We start from the raw sequence: 19643 nt of genomic DNA on the forward strand, positions 1-19643 counted from the left end.
TAGTGAAATATAGAACAAATAATCTGTTCTTGTTGGACATACTATTGTCCCATTGCACCTACCTCCAGTCTCTGGGACACTGAAAATCATGATGCTAGAAAAGACCTCAGAGGTTATCTGATTTAGACATACTTTTGGGGATAAGGCAGCTGAACCCAGTTATATAGTGGCTATAAGGTTCCCCCTACTCCTGGTGGCAAACATATACTTAATTGGAGAATAAATTAAGCTTGTTTGGAACCATATGTCCCAGACACTATATGTAAAAAACACAGCCTAAAATTATTTTTAAAGGTATTTAAACATATGCATTCACAATTTTAAAGTCATGTAGCCAAAATCCCTTATTTTAGAGATGAAGAAACTAAAGTCCATAGAGATGGAGCAAGTTGCCAAGGTCAGACAGTTTGTGTCCATTTTGATGGGCATCTGTCCTTTCATGAATTTAGAAACCCCTTCCACTGCACTACCCATAATTTAAGGTTCCCTGCTCTCTGTTAGTGGAAAGAATGGAGCTTTCTAAAAATTAAGAAGAGGTGTGGCTGTTCTATCAACCCAGCAACAATGCAGCCCACTGTGTTCAAGGGAAAGCCAACCAATAAGAGAGCATCTATTGAAAATCTTGGCCTCTAAGCAGGAACAGCTGGATTCCAATGAAAACTGTTCCATCAGACTCAAAGCCTGTAAAATCAAAAGCCAAGGCCTTTTACACAGATTCAATTATTTCACTTGGCAGTAGCTGAGGACCTGGATTCATTTTTTAAATTAAAACATGCATAAGGTGTCAGGTTTCCCTTACACAGAAAGCAGAGGAGGTGATAGAGGAAGGCAGTGTACCTTGGTATGTTTTCAGTACTTAAAGAATATTCCCAGACTTGAGACATTGTCAATAATCAGAGACATTTAGTTTAGATTTTTTGTTTGTTTGTTTTTTAAGTTTTTACTCTAGGCCTCTTTCCAAGCTACCTTTGAGATTCTGGCTCTGCCAGTCAGATGGATAAAACAGGATCAACCACTTAAATTAAAGACAGAACAGTCATTGTCCTTCCTCATTTATGCCATAGGGCCCAACCCTTTGGGTTGGGTAGTGATTTCATCCTCAGGCAAATACAGACAGAACTTGCCTGCACTGAAACCTTAATTTGAATCGCTCATTTGGTGGACACAGGGATAAGGGTAATAAATGTTTGAAAATTTGCTTTTCTCTCTTGGAATAAACTCTTAAGAGAAGCCAGTAAAAAAAAAAAAGAAGTAAACCAGTCCAATTTTTAAAAACTGATGTTCTATGAAAATTTTCCTTCTACATAGAGCAGAGCTGTTCAAAAAGCTCTTTGTTTAACACTTATAAAGTTCAATCTCTATATTTAATGCACAACAATATTCACAAAATAGAATTTAGAGGTAGCTATGTAGTACAGGTCTTAGTACTGGTAAGAGTGCTGGTCTTAAATTTAGTAAGACCAATTCCAAGTGTTCTGCCTTGGACTGCTATTTGTTGTTCTTTGTCCTTTATTCTCAAAGAGGTCCAATGACATCAGGAGGATGTCTTGACTTGCAGGTGAATTGGACTTAGGGAGGCAAGACTGTGCAAAGACTTGTTCTCTCCTCCAGTCATCTAGATGCATTGGCAAGACATAGGTCAGAATGACTGGCAATAGCCCCCAGAAGTAGTAACAGAACCTTTTTAAGCTAAGATCTTTCCCAGGGCTCATTTTGCCTGCCTCAGACAACTTACTAGCTGTATGGCAATGAGCAAGTCTCTTTACCTCTATTAGTGTTTCCCACTTTTGTGAAATGGTGATAATTATAGCAATCCATAAGTCTGTTGTGGAAATCAAATGAGATCATCTATGTATAGTGCTTTGCAAATCCTAAAATGATATGCACATGTTTTAACTTCATCAAAGTATTTGAATTCCTGTTTGACCTTCATTCACTGAAGCAAGACATTCTTCACCACCACAAGCTGCCTATTAGGGAGCTAACCAGACTCAGCTTTGCTTAAAGTCTTTCCAAACTGCTGATCTAAATCACATTAAGCAATTTAAGAAAGACACCCACAAACAACCACATAGAACAGACTTGGTTAAAACCTGGGTTTATAAAATATCCTACCATAAATATCTGAATTTTTATTATCTTTTGGTATGCTTGACTCCAAATCACTTTGAAAGAGGGAGTGCAGCAAAGTTAATATAGTACCTGCTAGATCGATATTGTATGCTTATGTTTATCTATGAGTTCAGAAAGTAATACTCGAGTTTTTCAAAGCTCCTGGAAGGTATTATTTCCTTCACTTTTTCAAAATTATAAGGGTTTACAAAGATCCAGAGACCCACAAAGCTCTTGGAAGGTATTATCTTCACTTTTCTCAAAAAATAAGGTTTTACAAAGGTCCAGAATACCACAAAGATCCTGGAAGGTATTATTATCTTCATTTTTTTTCAAAAATATAAGGGTTTACATAATTCCAGGGACCCATGATGCAATATGCTCAACAACTTCTGACAATATACTCAAGATGCACATTGAGTTATATAATTCTCAGACATGACTGATAAAAAAAAATTTGTTTCTCTTTTCTATGTACATTTTGTTACATAGGTCTTGGCTTTGTTTTTCAGTGCAGAAAAGAGAGGAAATGGATTTTTACTTAAAAAGTAAAATTAATTTTAAAATGTATATACATGCAAATATATATGTTTAGGGAGAGAAAAATAGTTGATGGGCTTTAATAATATTTTAAATATATATCAGGCTATTCTGTGTTACTTTCTTAGGATGGGGGTGGGGGGAAATGAAAGATTGATGAAAAGAGTTTGAACTAGAGACCTAAATCAAAATACAAATCACTCAAAATCTTTTCAGCTAAAGAACTTAGCAATCATTTTGGTTTTTTGAATTTTACAATTTCCCCCCAATCTTAATTCCCTCCCCCCACCAGAAGGCAATCTGAGTCTTTACATTGTTTCCATGGTATACATCGATCAAAATTGAATGTGTTGAGAGAAATCATATCCTTAAGGAAAAAATAAAATATAAGCGATAGCAAGATTACATAAGATAATTTTTAAAAAAAAATTAAAGGTAATATTCTTTGGTCTTTGTTTAAACTCCACAATTCATTCTTTGGATACAGATGGTATTCTCCATCACAGATATCCTAAAATTGTTCCTGATTTTTGCACTGATGAAATGAGCAAGTCCATTAAGATGATCATCAGCCCCATGTAGCTTTTTAGGGTGTATAATTATTTTGTCCATGCACTTCATTTTACAAATGAGAAGTGTTGCCCAGAAGTAAAAAGACTTGACCAAGGATACACAGTTAGTACCAAATACTAGAAGCCCTAGAACCCTGATGTTCTGACTCCCAGGTTAAGTACTCTCTTGAACCCAGATTCAAGGTACTTCAATGGCTACTCCTGAAAAGAAAATCAATGGCATGGTAGTGTTGAATGCCTCTCCCTTCCAGTCAAGTGAATCATTTAAGTGCTTATTCTATGACAGGCAGATAGAAAGAAAATTATAAATAAAAGGAGCTCACGTGATCAGAGGAGACAACATGCAAACATTTATGTGCAGACAGACATATATGGGGCAATTTGAAGATAATCACAAAGAAAAAAAAATTCTGGTGTTAAAGAGAGACCTGGGGGCAGCTAGGTGGCATAATGGATAGAGCACTGGCCCTAGAGTCAGGAGAATCTGAGTTCAAATCCAACCTCAGACATTTAATAATTACTTAGCTGTGTGCCCTTGGGCAAGCCATTTAACCTCATTTGTCTTGAAAAAAAAAACTAAAAAAAAAGAGACCTGGAAGACCTTCTTATATTACCGTGGGATTAGGGGGGAGATTTAAATTGAAGATTGTAGGAAGTCAGTAGGCAGAGGAGAGGAGGGAGAGCATTCAGAGAATGCAGAGGGTCTTGGGGGAGAAATAGAAAAGAGGCCAGCATTACAAGAGCAGAGTACATGAAGGGAGAATGGTGTAAGCCTGGAAAGATAGGAAAAGACCAGCCAAACAGGATTTGGGGAAAATCAATCCTGGAGCTAAGAGGAGCCACTGGAGTAGGGAAGGTACAGTCAGACTTGAGCATTAGTAGATCACTTTGGCAGTTGAGTGGGGGGAACCTTGAGGCAGGGAGGCCCACGGAAGGCTACTGCAAAGGCCACAGGCCTAAGGTGAGGAGGGCTGTACAGGAAGGTGAGAGTGTCAGATGAGAGGAGAGAAAATATGAGATGTTAAGAAGGTAGAATCAACAGGACTTGGTAACCAATTGGATGTGGGGGAGGGAAGAATGAGAATCTGAGGATGACACCCTAGGTGATGAGTCTGGGTGATTGGGAGAATAGCAATAAGGAAGGGTTTTGGAGGAAAGAAAGAAAGAGTTCAGTTTAGGCAAGATGGAGGATGAGACATTTTTTCTGATCCCCAACATCATAAACTTCTCCAAAATAAAAATTATGCATCTAAGAAAATGCAAATTTCAGCGTCTTCATGATTTAGGTATCCCAAAATCTGAAATATTTTTAAAAATCAAATCATGAACTGATTTCTATGTTGAGCTCATTGAATACCCTCCCTAACATCTTACATAATTGGCCTCAAAGCTGCATTAGTCTATCCAAAGATTTGAACCAAAGCTCTCAATAAATCTCAAACCCACACCCTAGTCTCCCTCCCCTCTTTACAGGGCTGAGATTTCAACTCTGGCTTTGGGAAGTTTATATAAGCCTCAAATGACAGTCAGTACTGTGGCAGTACTCCAGAGGCAGAAGTTTGAAAAGGGGGGGGGTGAAGGTAGTGGGGGTGTTGGGAAAAAAAAAAGATATTGCAAAAGATCTGCAGGGGAGCCAGTAACAAAGGGCAAGAGGCAGGACTCCTGTCTGCCCTTGAAATGGAGTTCATCCCACCCTCCTCACACAGCCCTGGAGACCCAACTACAGGAATCAATCCTTAGCACCAAGTGGTGACTCAGCTGACACCAGTCAGCTGGGGCTGGCCCAGAAAACTGAGGAACAGAGTAAGTAGGCAAGAATAATGTCCCCACTAAGGGATGGAGGGTAGAGGTGGCAAGGAGGGGTTGTGCAGCAATCCCCTGAGCCTGAAGCAAAGGATTTAGCATGTAGCTGAGACTAGAACAGTATCCCCAAAAGTCACTTGGGCAGAGATCTAGGTTAGTGAACCATTTAACCAGTGTGGAAGAAATTTGAGAAGCTTTAGGATCCATCTCTCAAGGAAGGGAGAGGGAAGGGAATCATACAGTGAACAATGGGGAAAATAAGGGGTTGAAACTCCAAATTACCAAAAATCTGAGGAAGGAAAAAAACTCAAAGAACCTTGAACATAAGCAGATAAAAGCAATCCACTAGGGAAAATATTAGCAGTTGAAAGAATTATGGCCTTCAAATCTAGTAAACAAATCTGTTTGGGAAATTTTGAGTTCAAGATGTCCATAAGACAGTTGAATATGCTAGACTACCATTGGTAAGAAATATAACCCATCTAATAATCTACTCTTCAAATTTTTAGACAAAGATATTTATAGTGAATATGTAAAATCTGACATAGAATTACACTTTTATGTAACATTCATACTTTGTAGTACTCTAGATTCCCTTGTAGACATAAGGAAAATATATATATTGAAACTCCTACTACTGTGTTGCAGAACTCTTTGCTAGGTGTTGTTGAGGGGGGAAGATAGAAAGTTTAGATAAACCATACTTTATCTTCATAGAACTCAGAAGGCTAAGAAAACATAACAATAATAGGAAATATAATAAGCATGCAACAAACTTATAATCATTAGGATTCTGACTAGAGTAGAAACAACAATGGTCTGGGGATTGGACCTAGATGTAAGTTCAATTTCACCTCCAAATAGCTGGTATGACCTTGGGTCAGTCCCTGCATCTTCCCAAGCCTTTGTTTCTTTAGGAACAAAGATGGTCCCTAAGTTTTACAACCATAAAATTCTATGAACAGAATATAATACTACTCAATTTATTATAGTACGTAGTAATTTTACCTTTTTATGACATATTGTTGGTCTCACATGTGATTTGTTTATGCCAGGCACACCACCACCATCAGTTATAACGTGGTTTGCAATAGTTCCAAGAACACAATGTCATAAAATGTAGGGTCTGCCTATAAGTAAACTTCAAGGGCAATTTCAGTTTAGGAGACAGAATAGTAATAAGAACTGGAGAGACTTTACAATGCAAAAATGCAAAGTTTATTTTATTAAATAAAATACTATATCCATATCTATACAAATAATTATTACAACCATTAAAGTGTTACATTTAACAATAAAAATTTCAAAACTTTAAACAAGAGCATGGTTTAGAATATTCACACCCTAATGTATCTATAAAAAGATGTCAAAATAAACAGGACACAATCTTATTTACAACAGTATGACGTTCCTGATCATATGATACATTCTGCTCTGGATTCCATTACAAAAAGGAAACTATATTTCCATTAGAATTATAAACCAGGTAATTTACAGTTATAGGACATGTTGCACAGCAGATCCTGCTGGCTTAGTACAGATACAAATAATTACACTATTGAAAGAAATGCATTTAATTTCTCTTGGTGACTGCCATGTAATAATCTTCTCAGGCAATATATGTAAAAATCTGTGAAGGTAATTGTTATTTCTACCCCACTGTCCTCCAACCTGTTACCAAAGTGAAACATCCTATGTGTGAAAAGTGGAAGCCAAGCCATTTTCCTTCACATTAAAACAGCAGCAGCATCTTAAACAACACTGTATGGTCCCATCCTACTTGGAAAAGAAATAATTCAACTTCCCCTAAAGAGAATTCACCATCATACAGTCCAGTGCCTCTGTGACACCCCCTATGAAAAATGACTTTTAAGACTTGAAGAAACAATGAGATCTTCAAAAGCAAAATAGTGAAAACTTCCAAGTTTCTAGGACAGTGTCCAGTTGGAAAGAACAAAAAAGATCTACAAAATAAAGGCCACCTGTTTTGCAGTATGTATTAAAAGTATAAATGGAGATATACCCTCCAAATTTTCCATTGGTAGGATCACATCATCTATGATGATATATTATTTATTAGGCAGTAATCCAAAAAGAGATTTCCATATTATAAATTTATTTTAAAAAAAGTTTGATTAGTTGAATAAGATGTATCTGACCTCCCACCTTTTTTTACACAGGATCTATGGACCACAGAAAGAGGAAGATCATTGTTAATGGGGTTCGCTTAAACCTAGAGTCAATCATTTGAAATGCTATCACAAACAAGCTCTCAGTTTAAGGTTTTGCTAGCATTAACTGTTTCTGAGAAGATCAGTAATAAAGATGGCTCAGTAAGATAAGGCAACAGTGAGAAACAAGAGCTGGACTTCTTTTGATGGGGGAAAGTATTCAATGATATGGTAGATATCATTCTGGCTGTTTATTTGCTTTTTTTTTTTTTGAATGATTGATGGGTGGATGATATGTTCCAACAATAGGTCTAAGGACAAGAGGCACAGTTTCAGTTAAAGTGCAGGGGTATGTGTGCAGAATTAGACATTGTATCCTTGGGAAGATCTTCACTTTCTATAAATTTAATTGGATTGCCTAATAAACTCCAGTATTCTTTCAGGGTCCACATAATAAGTTTAGAAGACAGAAAAGAAGGTACCCAAAAAGGAAAATGGTCATTTTAATTTTGGAATAGGAAAGGGAAAGTAACAATCAGCAAAACAGACATCTTCAGAAGGGCCTGTAACATTTATTTCAAATAAATGTCATAAGATCCCTCAGATATTAATTCCAGTAGTCTCAACTGGCCATTGGATGTCACTGTTGCCCTCTGGAGATAGAGAACCCTAAATGCATTTCAACTGCGGGGGGGGGGGGGGGGGGGGGGCGGCAATGATGAGATTTACATATTTGTAAATCAATAAACTTGAAGATTCACAACCTTTTAGAATTACCCTCAAAAGCTACTTGCTGATGAGTTTGTGGCCTCCCTTCCTCATTTTTCCTAGCCTTCCTTTCCCAACTCCACCACCTCTAAAACAAATCTAGTGCAGGATCACACTTTTAAAAAAATTAAATCCAATTTAATTTGGTTTGAGAATTTCTTGGCAACCCTCTGAAAACTGTATACAAGCTTGGTCAACAAAAACAGGGATTGGGAATCAGTGATCTAGAAATATAGCATACCACTTTCTACAAATTGTCAGGCCAATGGTCTTTTTCATGGCAAAGGAAGGTTTCATTCTGTTAAGAGAATGCTTAGGTTGACTGATTGCCATCCACTTGACATGGACTGGCAGAAAAAAAAAAGGATATGTACCCATGTGTCAGGATAGAAAGGACAAAGGTGAAGAGAAACATTTTTAGAGTTTCTGTTATCACCAATATTTTAAACTGCACTCAAATTCCAATATATTATCACATTATTAAAATTGGCTCTAGTCTCATCCACTTTATAGAAATAAAGTGAAGGTAATTGTTATTATAGAAATTATAGAAATAGTTAAGAAGACATAAGCAAGTAGTTAAAATACTGAAGACAAAGAGTAATTCCCTTAAAAGCAAAAAATGTTTTGTATATTCAAGAAAGAAGACTTAAAGGGTTAATTTTGGTTCCAGTTCAGCATAAGCACTGTTACATGACTGAAATTTGTTGGCAAAATAATGTTCTGCCTTTCCCCAACTTTAGCCTCCAATTCTCCTTTTTTCACAATTCAGAAAGTCAAATTTTACAAAACAAATTCATCACTGACTTTTCACTCATTATTTTGAAAAATAGGGGCAGCCATACTCCCAAATCAACCAACAAAAGAGAAAAGAAACTCACTAAAAAAGTATAATTATCATGAAAGAACATCTTCTCTACACTTCCATTAACTTGTTTTGTGACAAAGTCAATGATGGTAAACATGAATATTTTCATCTTTGACAATTACATACAAACAGAAATGTGACAGTTTTATACTTAAATGAAATATTTCAATGTTAATTTTTCCATAACCAATCCAAACCAATATTGAAGTAAAAGTAAAATGATAAAATAAAATCAAATTCATGAATTAAAGGATAATCATCGATTTTTCCTGGGCAACTATAATGAGTTGGAGTTAGTTAACCATGAATAATCAGGAGATTATAAAATCATCTCCAGAACTGACTTCAATCTCCAACTCAGAATTAGCAAACCAATTGTGAGTTTAAATTGTTTTCCACAAAATAACCCATTCCTCATGTTCCTTTGCCCAAAAACTTTAGTAGACAATTTGCTAATGCCAGATCACTCATTATTATAGAATCAATTGCCAAGATTTGTAAATCACATATTTAATACTGTAAGGGATATATCACCATAGGCACTGATGTTTCCCAATCTAAATAAGAGCATGTACATTGATACATAAGTTAAATATACACAATTTACTTTTATATTTGAGGCTTCATTTGGATCATTCCCCTTAGTAATGAGCTACATATATATAAGCACATAATAACAGTTCATAGCTGGGAATACTCCTCCCCTCTTCGTAGTCATACCTTCTTTGAGACAGAAGGGGAAAAGATGGGCTTTGACCAAATAGGGAGAATCATTTAGAAACATTCAAAAATCAAAATTTCTACAAACCTAAAGGGGAGTATAATGCAAATAAATAACTAACTCTAGCCGGACCTAGGCAGAATAAAGCAATAAATTCATTAGAAGATACTTGGGAAACATTTGGGTTTTGAGGATTTTTCAGGAAAAGGCAGTTGAACTAGTTCCTACTTAACCTTATGTCTATTCTACTTAGCTTTCAGCCTTGGTTGGTCACTTCTGCAGAAGTGCAAATTTATATATATAGTTTATATTCTAAATCTGCTCACTTTCTAATTGGCAAATGGGAGTTGATAACTTTAATTTTATTGGTTAAAATCTGAAAATCAGAAACATGTCTTGCCCTCCCTCCTGTTATGGTTTACTATTATTCATCACCTACTCATTATCCCTCAAATAAGACATAAAAATCCCATCCCACCCTTAAATTATGAAGAAAATATAAGATTGAGGGGATGAAAAATAAAAGATTGCATTTTTGTTTACAAAAAGCTTCACAAACATTATCTCATTTAATCTTCACAACAACTACAACCTCCCCCATGCCCAGGAAACTGCTTTCCTGGGCAGCAAAAGCAAATAAGTTTGGCCAGAGCAGCTAAAGAGGCACAAATGACCCTATTGATGAAAGAGTCTATAAAAGAGGTATTAACTGGGGTAAACTGCCCTGACCAAAACTTCAGAGATTCTACCATGGGGGTGGGTGGGTGTGAAATTATGCTGTAGAAGCCATGGTCCCTTGGGGTTTACCCCTTTAGCATAGCAGTGGGAATAATTAATACAAGTCACATACTAACACCAATTCACTTTGTTGTGGAAGTAAAATACCTGCCAAAAGGGCCAGGGAAATGATGAGTGAACATATCCTTGTTAACTAGCTATATAAAATTGGGTTTCTGAAAGACATTTCTTTATCCAATAAATTTTTTAAAAAAGCTTTCTCTCATCCCTTTAGCAGGCTCCACCTTCAGATTTGTACAGAAGCAGTTCTGTCAGTGAGCCTGTTTCTGCATATAGGCCTGTGTGTGTGGAAGTGAATATATTTTCCTCCCAAATATAAAGATTATAGTCTTTTCAAGTCTTTTCATCTATCCACAGCAGGGAAGAATAGATAGAAATTTCCTGTAAGAGAATTCTCTGTAGTTCTACTGTGAAGTACATAATTTTTAGACAAATCAATAAAGGGGAAGGATACAAATCAATAAGGACTGATTGGACCTGTGATTTTAATCATATAGGGTACTAAGAGATGAGGTAACTCCTTCTAATGAGGATCAGCAACTTTCAGCAACTTATAGTCTTAAAAGAACTGCCTAGAGCATTGAGAGGTTAAGTGGTTTGCCAATGGTCACACAAAATATGTCAGAGGCAAGATCTGAATCCAGGTCCTTCTCCCTTCTGGTATGTAACATGAAAATATTTCTCTGTTGAGAAAGGAAAAACTCAACCAATATTGATTCAATATATTATTCATTATATTATAATTAGCAGGAACTAAAGATGAACAAATACAAAGGAAATTAATTCAAATAAAATGAACCTAATTAATCAAGCATTTACTGGGTATTTTGTCTTTATGAAATAGCCCTTTCCCCCCAAAAGAGGAAGAACAATTAGCAAATACAGGTTGTTCTTTTTTCTTTTTTAATCTATCCGAGAAAATTAAAGGACCTTAGTTTCCTCTTCTGTAAATGATGAGGTTGGTTTAGGTGATCCATAAGATTTTTCTAGCTTTAAGTCTATCCTATTGCTGAAGCTAATAATACTTAGGTATTCTAAGTAAAGGCTTTTGATTTCAGGATTAAACATATCTTTAAAATATCTATTAAATTTGGCTCCTTGTTTTGAAATGCAAGACTTATGAAATCCAAATTATTTTTAATTCCTGGAGCTTTATAAATCAAGGCAATAACCTTTTCTTAAATAAACTAATTAGCACACTTTACATATTTACTCATTGTTCTGCTTCCATTATGAACATTAGCCAGAATTTGGTCACTAGCCATAATGTGTTTACTAATTATGAATTATCTAAAAAAATAGGTTTGGACACTGGGCTTCCTCTTACCTACCACCCTTTACAAGGCTAGCCTATGTCTAATACCAGTTATACCCAAGAAATACAAAGCACCCTAAATGAAACTTGGAAAACCCACTGGGGGAAAAGTTATAGTGCATTTCAAAGGTTAAGTGTAATTTCTTTCAGTAAGCCACTTTTCCTTTTTGGATTATCTCTGCTGTTGCTTTCCTATTGTGGATAACAGAAAAGGGACTATACGCACATGCACACATGAATATATATATATATATACATATATACATATACACAAATATATAATCTCACCCATCATATTTAGTTTCTATCAGTGTTTAGACTGCTGAACTGCAATCATGACCTAGAATATGGCTTATATTGTGGGCAGGTCTGTTTGAGGTCTGCTTGGAAGAGTCAGACGCTGAGGAATTTGCTATTGTAAGCAAAGGAGACATTGCTGAGCCATCAGGAAGAGCTGTGGCTATCTCTGGAAACAAAGATGTCATATTAAAATTAGACAAGTGAGAGTTGGTCATGTGCATTGGTGGCATATCAGGGAGAAGAGGAAAACTTGGTTGAGCAAATCCAACAGGTCTGGGAGGAGATAATATTGTTCCAAATCGGTTATTTAAACCTCCACTGTTTACCTTTTCTGTGCTAGGATTTGGGAACATTTGATTGGAAAAATAAGGGATTGAAATATCATTGGACAGTGTAGGGTGAGCAGGGGAATAAGGTGGATAGAAGGAAGGCAATGTATTTTGGGGATCTACTGGGATGAGTGCTGGGGTCCTAGTGGCACTAGGTTGAGTAACCTGTGGAATGAAAGAAGTATTGGCATTTATTGGTGGATTCATTCCACCCTCTGGAATAAATGGGAATCCAAAATTTTGGGACAAAGTGTGTTGGTCTGGTGCTGTACTATCATTAGACACTTGTGGACTATCAGGCATAAAACGAACAATACTTCCTCTCTTCTCTGTAGAGGACTGCTGACGTCCAATAATCATACTGCCACTGGTAGACAAAGGGAGATGGGGAAGACTAGGATCAAAGACATTATTATGCCTTTGGTTTCCAGAACGATTCCTTTCAGGTTGACGGATTTTGGAACCAGCACTGCTGTCCTGTAGGGGATGTCTTGATCGCTGCGTAACTGAAGAATTAGGCTGACGAACTGAAGGAGGTCCTTGATCAGCACTCCCATGAGACACAGCTGGATGAGGCAGAGTTGGCCGTGCTATCCCATGAATATTAGTAGTAACTGGGGGATTCATGTGGCCCTTGGTTCCATGACTTTCAGTCATTCTCATGGGATTAGACTTCTGTACAGAAACATTGGGGCTTGTGTTTCGACCCTGAATATCCCCTGAGGAAGAAGTGCTTGAAAAAGGGATATTCAAAGTACTGTTCCTGGTGTTAATAGCACCCAAAGACATGTCACAGCTTTCTCTATTTTGAGTTTCACTCTCTCTTCGAATATGGATGCTCTCATGCGCTGGGGGACAGTTATATTCAATTGTAGATGATGGGCCACACTGTGTATTCCTCTGATGTTCTGAGATTGATCGTTGGCTTCCTATGACTTGATCACCAAGGTGAGGGGCAAGCAAACTCTGCATAAAGCTCTGATGACATGCATTTTCATTGTCTCTTGGGGGAATGGTATTTCCAGCTGGAAGGCTCTGAACTGAAGGATAAGGTAATCTCTTCTGTCGGTCAATAGGTGGACCACTATTTTGACTAATTCGAAAGGCCTGGGATTGCATGCCCCTCAGGGTTGCTACAGGATTACCTATTTCATTGTTTCTTGAGGACTGTACTTCAAAATTGCTCTGGGGTTGTTGACTATTTCCACTGGGCTTAAAAGTTTGACAATCAGAAAGACGAACATCTGAGGCAACAGTATGATCTACACGACTCTGCATATTATGAATGGCTAAACCTTTGTTTCTTGGAACATCAAGATAACTTCTCATTTCAAGCTGATCTGAAACCCTAGGACCCTGAATTGATATGCCCATTCTCTGCTCTGAATTAGATGACGTTTTCCCAATGAGTGCTTCTGCAGAATAACTTGAAACTCTGTTTCTTTCAGGCCTATGTGGCGTGCAGGTCATATCTGAAGACCTAGTTACAATACTTGGCTGGGATACCATTTGTTGCTCTAACCCTCTAGGTGGCATAAGTCTTTGCATTGAATTGTGTGCAGTTACATGCTCAGAAGAAACTCCTGAACCTTGCTGTCTACTTCCAACATCCTGTTGCTGATGCATGATATCTTGATTTAGATGGTTTTGGGGGTGATTATGGTGGGTTCGACTTGTTGAAGGGTTCTCACAACTTTTTTCTGATTGGGAACCTCCAAAATGCTGTTGCATCTGTTGCTGCATCTGCTGATGGTGGGGATGAGGTTGTCCACCCTTGGGTCGTGACTGGTCACTTCCATGATGCTTTTGCTGTATGGAAAGCTGAGGGGCTTGAGTTCCCTGGACAAGATTCCTCTTCTTTTGCATTTGAACTTCCTGCTGTAAAGTCCTTTGCTGATGTACATTGTGAGGCTGTGAATGAATGGAACTGTCTGTATGAGATACATGATGCTGCATTTGATATAAGTGATGTCTCTCTCTTAATTGTCCTGCTTGCTGTTGCTGCTTTAAGTATGGATGGTTATTATGAAGATGAGCTATGCCTTGAGCAGGAGGTACATGCTGCTGCAAGGGCTGTAGATGCTGACTTCCTGCCTGGCTTTGTTGTTGTTCAGTCATTGAAGGCTGTGAATTGCACTGAACTTCAGGTTGTCTCAAAGCAGGTGTGACAAAGTTGTTACTTGGAGGGAATAACCGGGAAAGGTCATCCACATGCCCTGGATTGCTAACAGGTACCACTGAATTTGAAGAGTTAGGAGGGATTTGACCAACCATCATTTGAGTTTGATCAGCAATGCTATCTGGTGTCCGGCTCATCAGAGCAATACCTTCAAGTCTGAGGGGTGCTGGCTGACAATGTTTTTGTCTTTTGGCCGTATTAAGTAAAAGATCATCTTGAACAGGACGCTTGGCAGGATCTTTACGACTTTCATGACTTGACTTTAAGTGTGATTCCTGAATTTGTGAATTTGGTATATTATTGGTCATGGTATTTAACTGGTCTTGGGAATATTCAGTCATTAGAGATGTTTCAGGAGGTTGACTGGCATAGGAACTAGATGAAACCGATAGATTCACTGTTGCAGGAATAGCTGGTTGCTCTGAGCAACTTACTAGAGGATGGCTGATGTTGCTCTGATGGATAAGATTATTAACACTTAAACTGGAAATGCTTGGTGATTGAGAAGTTGAGACCTGTATCGAAGCATGTGATGTTTCAGTTGATACTGAGCAACTTGGTTTTTCAAGAGACCTATCCACAGCTTCTTGAACTGAATCTTGGGAAGTAAATTCATTTGCTGTTGCTTCTACCTGTCCTGTGCTACTCTCTTTTGCTGCCTGGGTTTTGAAAGACTGGTCTCCCTCTAAAGCTGAAGCTTCAGATGCCTTTGGAGTAGTTGCCTGGACATCAGCCTGGACACCAACTCTTCCCTTCTCAAGGTTCTCTTGATCAAAAATGGCTCTTGCTGCAAGTGCTACTATATCAGTTTGTTCTGCAAAGGTACAGTTGTCACATGTATTGTTTGATGTACTGTTGGTAACATCTTCTCTGGTAGTATCAGGAAGCATGGATGCAACTGAGAAACCACGACTACTTCCAGAGCTAGTTGACATGGGGGAGTCTGTCTGCCTGCTGGCAAGCAAAGAGTTATTAATGGCCTCTTGATCAGGAATACAGGAATGATGCTGTGGTAAATTCCCACCTTCACCATTCACCAATAATAACTCCTGCTTCTGAGGCAAATCAATACTTGATCCAACCAATTTAGAGTTCTCTGAAGGAAAATTAGGATGGTCCACTTGGGCTGAAAGAGTGTTTTTCTGACCCTCTTTTTCTTTAGTAAGGTCAGAGAGCAATGCAGTTAAACCATGTCCCTTTAATAAACCTGTTGCTTGCACTGCACCTGATGAATCTTGTCTACATGGCTCAGCAATAATTTCCACTTCTGAAGCACCATTGGTACTTGCAGTGCTTTGGGTTGATGAGGACCCAGGAACCTGAGAAACCAAAATATGCGGATCACTTGGAGAGGAAATCAGGATACCAGATGAAACACAAGACTTGGAAGAGTCTGACAACTCGGGACTAGTTGTTGGCTTACTTTGAGATCTACCTGATTGCAAAGTGGATACTGAATCTCTAGAATCAGGTGGGACCAATACAAAATGTTCACTTGTTACGGGTTCTTGGGAGGGTGAATGAGACACCTCTAATGAATTGGACTCTGAGACTACAGGTTCAGAATTTACAGTCTCAAAGGAATGAGCATCAGAAACATTCACACTGTGTGCTTGAGATTCAACAGCAGGAGTTAACACCACAGGTAGGCTTTCTAGCAGCCCATCAGTACATGACTGCTGAGTTGATCCTTCTGTGTTGGCACAATCTAATTTCCCTGAATCCCTAATGGGATTCCCTGGGCATGATGATTTATTAATTACATGTTTTTTGGGGCCTGGTTTCTTATTTATTCTTTTTGATTTCACATTAGAAGGCAAACTAGCTAAAGCTTTCACTGGAGAAGTGTTCATTTGATTAGCAGTGTTGGGTAGTACTATTGTGTTATCAGTAGTTATAGGAGATGCTGCAGTAGTTGGTAATGAAACACAGTTAACTGGGGTGATCCGACTATTAGTAGCAGGTGGAGGATTGGCAGGCTGGCTGATAGCCAATTGTACACAGCTTTGCCCAGCCATTTGCGAAATGCTTTGATTGAGGCTGGCCAAAGCACCAAATGTATTCAGGGCAACATTGGTATTTGGATCTTCGCTGGTGGTGGGTTGAATAATTTGCATAGGGGTTTGATTTGTAGCTCCTGATGAGGACATTACAGGCTGCAAAGCAAATAACTGTCCATTTAAAGAAATAGTTTGAGGCTGCTGTTGATTTGACATTGTAACAGAAAAAGTTTGTGTAGAATTAGATGATGATGATAATGATGAAGGCCTTGGTAATATATGGACAAGGTGTTTTCCTCCAAATGTTTGTGGAGCTGAAACATTTTGCACTGAATTATTAGACACTACTACAGGATTGGCTCCATTAACAGAGACACGAACAGAACCAGGAGGTGGAGCAGAGAGAAGGGGCAAAGGATTCTGATTAGCTGCCTGTATAATCACTATCTGTTGACCAACTGTTTGATTGGGAACTTCTGCTCTCATAACTCCTGGGCATGGTGTGGTACTAGGTGGCTGAAGAATGATAACATTTTGATTAGCTGAACCTGCATTAACAGCTGACCCAACTGGCTGAGCCATCTGAATCACTTGCATTGTTGAGTTAAATGGAAGGATATTTGGAGTAGGCTGAGTTTTAATTGGTGGTTGAGCAATTAGTGGCTGCATAGGTAAAGATGGACAAGAAGGCAAAGTCACAACTACCTGCTCAACCTGCTGCCCATCTGTAGGAAATGAGCCATTTAATCCATTCAAGACACATGTAGCTGTGTGTCTATTGTGGTTGTTAGCTGAGGTACCAGTACCCAGCTCATTTGATATTGGGGTCACAATAGTGGACGACGTCTGGCTTAATGGCTGAACAGTGTTTCCTGCCAGTTGCAATGTAGTCCATGTTGTCTGTGTGTTTCCAGATGAAGGGATGCGAGTAAGGCTGCTTATGTTTTTCAAATCAGAAGTACTAACACTTGTAGAAGGCAAAGAGCAAGAAAGAGACCAACCACTGTCTAAATGGCTTGCAGAGACTGTGCTTATAGCAGTTGCAGCCTTGACTGCTAGAGCTACAGAAGGTGCCTCTACACAAGCACTGCTTGTTAAATCTGTATTCTTACTAATGTTCACTGGAGAGGAATTCCTAGGGATTGAAGGTCTCAGAGGTTGGGAGCAAGCTGTATCAGCAACTGGTGGCACAAAGTTATCCTGACAATCACTTCTAAAATCCTGTAAGTTTAGACACGATTTGTTTCCATGTTGCACTTGAAAGGAGAGTACAGAAGTGCTGGGGGGAATGCTAGTAACACAGGACACAGGTCTCTTGGGTAATTTGGGGCTCTCTTGTCCATTTTTGCTTTCAGAAGCATTCTGACCTCTTAGTGGCATAATTGATGAACTCTGTTGGTGGGGTTCTGATCCAGATGGAACAGTAATCTGGGAGCTGTTTGAACTAAGCACACTTGACTCACTTTCTGAGGTGGAGATTTCAAGAATGTTCTGAGCAGGAATAGTAGCAGGAAGACAAAGAGGAACAGATTGGCTAGCAGCCAAGGAGGAAATTGTGGTCTGATGCCATGGCTTATTTTCAGGGGGATAAACTCCAGAAATGGACACAGGAGTCACCAGATTGCAAGTCCTCTGTACTGGCACAACATTAGCAGTCTGCTTTTGTAAATTAGGACCCACATTAAATGTAATTCCCTGTACAGCTGTCCCTTGGTTATTTCCACCAGGTTGACTTCCATTTGAATAGACGATGATGTTCTTCTGAATCTGGTCACTAGGAATAACAACAGAAACCTTTGCATTTTTGAGATTTCCTTTCCAGTGGATTGTTGGGTCATCATACAGGCAAATGTCATTTGCTTTCAGTAATTCAATGTATCGGCCATTTTCCCTTTGAGTTTCTTCTAGTTGTTTCCGCAATTTTTTAATTTCTTCAGCTGCAAAATTAAAAAAAATTCTAAGAATCAATTATGAATGTCAATTTAAAATAATCTTAGGAATACAAAATACAATTTAATGAAATTGCCACTGTAAATTGCACTAAATTCTCACACAGTTACAAGGAATACTAAATTTTCTTCTAATACAAGCTGGAGTTCTGGAATTGGCAGCAGGGGACTAAGATTCAAATACAGCCCCTGCCACTTGTTATTAGTTTGATTGTGGACAAGTTGTATACTCTTTAGGTTGTTTCTTCATCTATAAAATGAGGACATTGGATGAGATGAGTTTAGAAGGCTCCTTCCAACTCTAAATCAATGCTCTATGGACTATTACAATAAGTCATTTACCATTTCTATACCAATTTCCCTTAATCTATATCTTTAAAGTTTATACCTTGAAAAGAAAATAATCTGAAAATTTAGAAAGCTATCATTGTGGCTTAATTTGCTTTAGGTTCAAATCTTGCCCTAACACTTTATAGCTGCATGAAAAGAAATGTCATTTAATGTTTTTGAATTTTGTATTTTCATCTGAAAAAAAAAAGAATACACCCACTCACACAATTAAAGGACAAAAGGAGATAATAGTTACAAAGTGCTTTTCAACTTGAGTGTGCTATTTACATGTCAGCTATTATTATTATTATCTGCTCCATAAATTTCTTTTTTTTTAAAACAGTAATTTATTTTTTCCCAATTATGTAAAGACAATTTTTAACATTCATTTTTACAAAATTTTGAGTCTTAAATATTTCTCCCTCCCTCCCTCCCCTCCCCGCTTCCTGTAGGTCAGACCTAGTAGTGCTGGATTCCATGGATTTCAATCCTTATTTCTATAGATGACTCTTGAATCTCAATGTTGGTCTGTCTCTTCCTTATCTTTCTATCCCCATTCCTAATCTCTCTCCTGAAGTGATTATTTTCACACCCATGCAGTCATCCTCAATTCTTCCCCCTCTCAACCTCCTTATCCAATCAGTTAACAAGACTTAAAGAGATTCTATTGCCCTCCAGTCTCTTATAGTTGTCTCTATTTCTTTAACAAAGTCATAGTCCTGGTTCAGGCCTCATCATGTCTTGGACTATTTAATAATCTCCCAATTAGTCTTCCTGCTTCCAATTTCCCTCTCCTGCAAACAATCTTCCTTAAAGATATTGTCCAAAGAACATACAAACTCCTTAGTCTGCATTTAAAGTCCCCAGGTTCCAATGTATCTTTTTTTT

The 19643-nt window shown here is 38.0% G+C and overlaps 1 protein-coding gene across 6 annotated transcripts in view; it reads right to left on the reverse strand.

Moving 5' to 3' along the window:
- Window positions 1-11076: 11076 nt before the first annotated feature.
- Window positions 11077-19643, reverse strand: part of USF3 (upstream transcription factor family member 3) — a 44522-nt gene continuing 35955 nt past the window's right edge. For all 6 annotated transcript variants that reach the window (XM_074214540.1, XM_074214538.1, XM_074214541.1 and 3 more), the window contains one exon: window positions 11077-18413. In XM_074214540.1, the coding sequence (XP_074070641.1) occupies window positions 11983-18413 (6431 nt within the window). In that variant the 3' untranslated portion in view covers window positions 11077-11982. The remainder of the gene's footprint in view (window positions 18414-19643) is intronic.

Source organism: Macrotis lagotis, chromosome 1 (assembly GCF_037893015.1).
Source record: "Macrotis lagotis isolate mMagLag1 chromosome 1, bilby.v1.9.chrom.fasta, whole genome shotgun sequence".
In the NCBI taxonomy this organism is placed as follows: domain Eukaryota; kingdom Metazoa; phylum Chordata; class Mammalia; order Peramelemorphia; family Peramelidae; genus Macrotis; species Macrotis lagotis.